Source organism: Pituophis catenifer, unplaced genomic scaffold (genome assembly GCF_029215685.1).
Source record: "Pituophis catenifer annectens isolate HBS135680 unplaced genomic scaffold, rPitCat1.0.hap2 SCAF_2, whole genome shotgun sequence".
NCBI classification, from domain to species: domain Eukaryota; kingdom Metazoa; phylum Chordata; class Lepidosauria; order Squamata; family Colubridae; genus Pituophis; species Pituophis catenifer.
In genome coordinates this window covers 171524922-171530178 of record NW_027256882.1, presented here as the reverse complement: position 1 = coordinate 171530178, position 5257 = coordinate 171524922, and the positions used below count along the sequence as shown (strand labels likewise).

Below are 5257 nucleotides of genomic sequence, written 5' to 3'. Positions count from 1 at the left end.
TCATCTGTTTATGTTTCCCATGGAAATAAATTTCTTTTCCCATAGTCTCTTAAATGCACGTTTACTTCCTTATTCCGAAGGCTGTAAATCATGGGGTACATCATAGGCTCACATTGGTGTAGATCAATGAGACCAATTTGTCTTCATTCAGGGAATAGCTGGCCTTTGGATGGATGTAGATGAAGATGGCACAGCCATAGTGGAGGACGGCCACAATCAAGTGAGCAGCACAGGTGGAGAAGGCCTTTTTCCGGCCCTCAGCACACTTGATCATGAGGATGGAATGGGCAATAAAGACGTAGGAAGTCAGAATGAGCAAGAACGGAATGAGTAAAATCATTGTGCAGAGAAGGAACACAGCCACTTCTTTGTCATGTGTATCATTACATGCCAGGAACAGCACTGGCGGGATGTCTCAGAAGAAGTGGTTAATATTATGTGAACTACAAAAAGGAAGACTGAAAATCAAAGCAGTGAGTCCCAGTGAGATTGTGAATCCACTGATACAAGCTATCACCAAAAATTGTTTGCAGAGATTGTTGTTCATGATGACAGTGTAGTGCAATGGGTTGCATATGGCCAAGTATCAAAGCTAATAGAAAGCATTCAGAGCCCTCAAAGGCAACGAAGAAGTACATCTGTGCTGCATAGGAAGTCAAGGATACACTTCTGTTCTTGTCCAAGAAGTTGGCAAGCATTTGAGGCACAATGACCAGAATATTACAGACCCCAAGGAAAGACAGTTTGCGCAAGAAGAAATACATGGGGATGTGGAGGGCAGGATCAAGTAAAGTTAGGACCACAATGGCCAGGTGTCCTGAGAGCGTGATGAGATGCATTAGAAGGAACAAAGTGAAAAGCACAAACTGTAAATTTCCAGTGGTACTAAATCCAAGCATCACAAAATTATCCTCCATGGTACTATTCTGTTTGTGCATCTCCATCCTACATCTTGTAGTTGGAAGCTGATATTCTTAGGATGCAAAGTCTCCTTCACATTGTTCTCAGTTTCTACTAATAGGCATGTTTTCTTAGGAGCAATACAAATGTGAATTCTTTCCCACTGGGAATTCTTTCCCACTTCCCTATCTATTCTGAAGAGTTATTCTAATCTTCTCTTAGCCCAAACATTTAGTTTTTGGTGATCAGCCATGATTGGCTAAATATTGTCACCTAGAAGGTCATAAGAAAAATACACAATTGATATTAATAAAAATAAAAATGATGTAAGCTTGTCTGCCACCAAGAATGTTCATGTTTGTTGCCCAGGATCAGAGGGATTTATAGCCTGTTTGTCACTTACCTTTTCAATTGTCTTTACATAGTGTCTATAGGGCTTTTTAAGAATGTTAAAAGTTCTTTTGCTTGTGTGTGTTTTTTTTAATAGGCCTATATGTATGAAGTGAGTGTTTCAAAATTATAGAAATTCAGCTACCTCAGAAACATAATTGTATTTTTCTTTTAAGAGCTCTTTATTGTAGTTGGTGCTGAGCCTAGGATTTCAAGTTATAATTTTAAATTTTTTATTGTTTGGTAGATTTTGAAGGATTATCAACAGAGATTCCATAGAAAGCTTCAAATATTCAGGGCCTGATTAAAGGACCATATGCAACTTTCTCAGGCATTATACAAATAATTTGAATCAGGACTGAGATCGTCACCCTTGAATTTTAGGGATCATATATGAGTTGGGTTCAAACATATTTCATTCAGCACTGAATTGAATGTTCTAATGTCTGTCTGTCTGTCGTTGCTCAGACCTTACCCCATCCCAAAAATAACTTTCCTGAGAGAGACATAGTTGGGGGGGGAACTGTACTATAGCTCAAAAATGAGGGTATGTCATATGTCCCCTTGGTTTCTGGCTTTTCCTTTTAACTTATTTGGAGTTTTGTTTTCAAAACAGAATTTAGCTTTTTTTGGTGTGAAATTGGAAATATCCAATATATCTTCCAGTGCAGAATTACAGGCAGTACAAAAAAAAACAAAAACAAAAACAAAGAAAAAACAAACAAACAAACAAACAAAAAAACCTCACAGATATGTCCCCATTCATTGACACACACTCAGAAATCTTGATCTGCATTCTTCTCATGGCTGAAGGAACTGAGGTATATAGAGTGGCTAACAATCAGTTGAAGGATCCATTCCTTCCATTCTCCAAGATGGACAATTATGACTTAGAAATAGATATCTGGACAAAATAAGGATGTCCAAGTTACCATTAGAGAACCAGCTTGGTATAGAAATTAAGTCACCAGATTAAAACTAGGGGACTATGAGTTCTAGTCCCACTTTAGGCTTTAAGTTAGCTGGGTGATCCAGGGTGAATCATTCTCCCTCAACTATAGGGAGTAGGTAATGGCAAACCACTTCCGAAATCTTGCCAAGAAATTGCAGGAAATTGTCCAGGGCAAACACCAGGAGTCAAGACTGACTTGAAGGGGCCAAAGAAAGGTCACTATTGTATGAACTGCATGCAAATGAACCCAAATAAGCATATTAATCAGCTGTCTAAATTTGTAGTTACTATGCCATCTAAAGAAACAGAAGGATATTTTTAGTCTCAAAGACTATGTCTAACACATTCTGCAACAAAAACTACTTTTACCTAGACAGATTCTCTTTTCATGGAGCCAATGGTACCACAGCCAATCTGGAAACTTTTAGTCAAAGGTGGGGGAGGGGGAGAAGATTTGGCCACCATGGAAAATGACAGTGGGTGTTTATCTGCTTTTAACACTTTGATTCCTTTTAATTTACAGGACTTACATAAAATTTTCCCCTTTTCTATCATGCTTTCAATTGTACCTATTTCTGTGAATCTCTTTAACAGTAACACATAACAAACATAACAAACAAACAAATGGATGGATGGACTGGTGAAAAAATGACTAGACAGACAGAACGCCAGTCTATAGCTTGAACATTTGAGCATTCTTCTTTTCTAAAGCATTGAACTCATTGCCACATTGGCAAATATCTATATTGCATGATCACTTGCAAAGGATGAAGCCATGTTTAAGCAGTCTTTAAAAGTCTTACAAGAGATTAAATGTTTAAGTAATTGGAAATTTGGGTACAGATTCCCATCCATGATCAGTCTGAAATAAATCCAATTAAATCCAATGGGAAGTATTTTTGGTAAATGTACTTGGGGGTTCTTTCTTTTTAATTTTAAGTTGATTTGTTTGTCTGCTAACTGCTTTGAGTCTTCCCAAAGAATCAAATCCCATTGACAAGGAGCAGAGCATTCACAGTCTTCTGAATGTTATTGACTACTGCAATCATCATCCATGAATATACAAATGTTCTTCATACTTAAAAGCAAACCAGACATTTAAGTATGCTGCTTTCAAGCAGATTTGAACCTGATGCCAAATCCATGTTAAATTAGACATTTAGTTGTGATTCACATCTTAAACTGGATGAACATTGTAGGACTTCCATACAAGCTATGTGTGGCATGAAATCCTATCCTATGGTATACATTGCTTAGGAAATACTCTATTCAACCTTTTTCCAGGGTTGCCACAGCACTTTCATGTATAAGATTTTGCCATGCTTTAATAGACATTTCAAGAAAGATTATATTCCCAATTGATATGGTTACCTTGCAATGAACAAAACATTTGGAGTTTGTCAAAGTCCTTCTGGTGAGTTCATAAGTAGTTACTAAAAGATAGACAAGTGGGAAAGTTTATAGCGATTTCAGAACGTTGCCTGAAAATTGAACCAGAGGTGGATTGCAGAATGTTCGGACCAGTTCTGGAAAACCGGTAGCGGAAATTTTAAGTAGTTCAGAGAACCGGTAGTAAAAATTCTGAGTGGCCTCACCCCCATCTATTCTCTGCCTCCCAAGTCCCAGCTGATCGGGAAGAAATGGGAATTTATAAGTAAAGTCCAGTGAAAAAGCTGAGGAGTCATAGTGTCCTCACCAAGCCACGGCATGCCAGAAACCAGGCTGCACAAACATGTGAAGCTCCATCTGTGGGATGCAGGCAGCACACGACACCCCGCTATCTCCAGTCTGTGGAAAAACCTCTCTCTACAGAACTGGTCCCTGGTGCCCAAAAAGTTAAGGGCCGCTGTTCTAAAAACTCTCTCCCAGCCTAATGTGGTAATTATAGATCAAAGAATCTAGAGGTTACCACATTACCATTCTCCCGCAGAAAACAATAAGATTGGCTGTAGATTCTTTTTAATACAGGTAGTCTTTGATTATGAGTGATTGCTTAGCAATCATTCAAAATTATGTCACAAAAGCTACTTGCGACCTGATTTCAAAGTTACAACAGTCACAACTATTCCCTAGTCATGTGATCCCATTTTGGGCACTTGGCAACAAGCTCACATTCTAGAATCCTCCTCTTCAACCATTTCATCACAAATGTCAAACAGTTACATCATCATGCTGTGTTCCAAAGTTACTTTCCACAATTGTTTGAATCAATCCTGTGCCAGGAAAATCCAGGATTACCACACCCCAACACAGAGCTGGTCCAGCCTGAGACTTGAGATATTGATAACAGCGTGGGTTGATGTCTCTGGCTAATTTCTCAGGATTTGTGAAGAGGCCATTACCGGAACAAAAGGTAAGGTGCAGAACAGTTGGGTCACCACTGGTTGCCAACTCAAGATGCTCCTTCACTCGCTCCCATTTGCACTCAGGGCAGAAAACATGCCACACATCACTAACACTCAATTCTTCATATGGAACACCTAGCACCTCTTTCTCAATTTCCTCCAAAATAATGATCTTCCCCCGAGCTTGCCTTAAAGTGGGAATGGCTTCCTTTGTCCAAATTTTATTCTGGCCTTCTTCAGCTAAATAACGTTGGAAGCGAGAAGCGTAATCTACATTGGGAATAAATGGGAGTTCTTCTTTAACCCGCATAAGTACCGTTTCCCCTGGGTGTTGGTTGAGGAAGCTTAAGGTTCCTTCCAGGACATCAGAAAAGTCTGCCTCCTGGAAAGTGTTGACATGGTAAATAAGGAAACGGCCATTTTCCAGCTTACAACGAATATCCAAGAAACGCACGCCAGCTGCTAGCTGAGCCTCAAGTGGCCAAGTCTGACAACGGATATTTAGGCCTCCAAGCACGCTCATGGAGTCATGAGTGCCAGGGATGGAGATTTTGGAAAGAGAAAGGTGGTCAGGTAAGCCAGACATCCAGTCAGGGAGAGAAGAGACAGGCCAGAAAGTATTGTCAAATGCCTCTGTTTGCTGCCTCTTTCCACATTCCATAGTGTCCAT

At 39.6% G+C, this 5257-nt stretch overlaps 1 protein-coding gene and 1 pseudogene across 1 annotated transcript; both read right to left on the bottom strand.

Annotated features, from left to right (window-relative positions):
* On the bottom strand, positions 1-944 carry LOC139310811 (olfactory receptor 10Z1-like; annotated as a pseudogene).
* Positions 945-4393: 3449 nt separating this feature from the next.
* LOC139310810 (1-phosphatidylinositol phosphodiesterase-like) lies at positions 4394-5257 on the bottom strand. The gene has a single exon (XM_070935042.1). It carries the CDS (start codon positions 5255-5257, stop codon positions 4394-4396), a length of 864 nt encoding a protein of 287 aa, XP_070791143.1.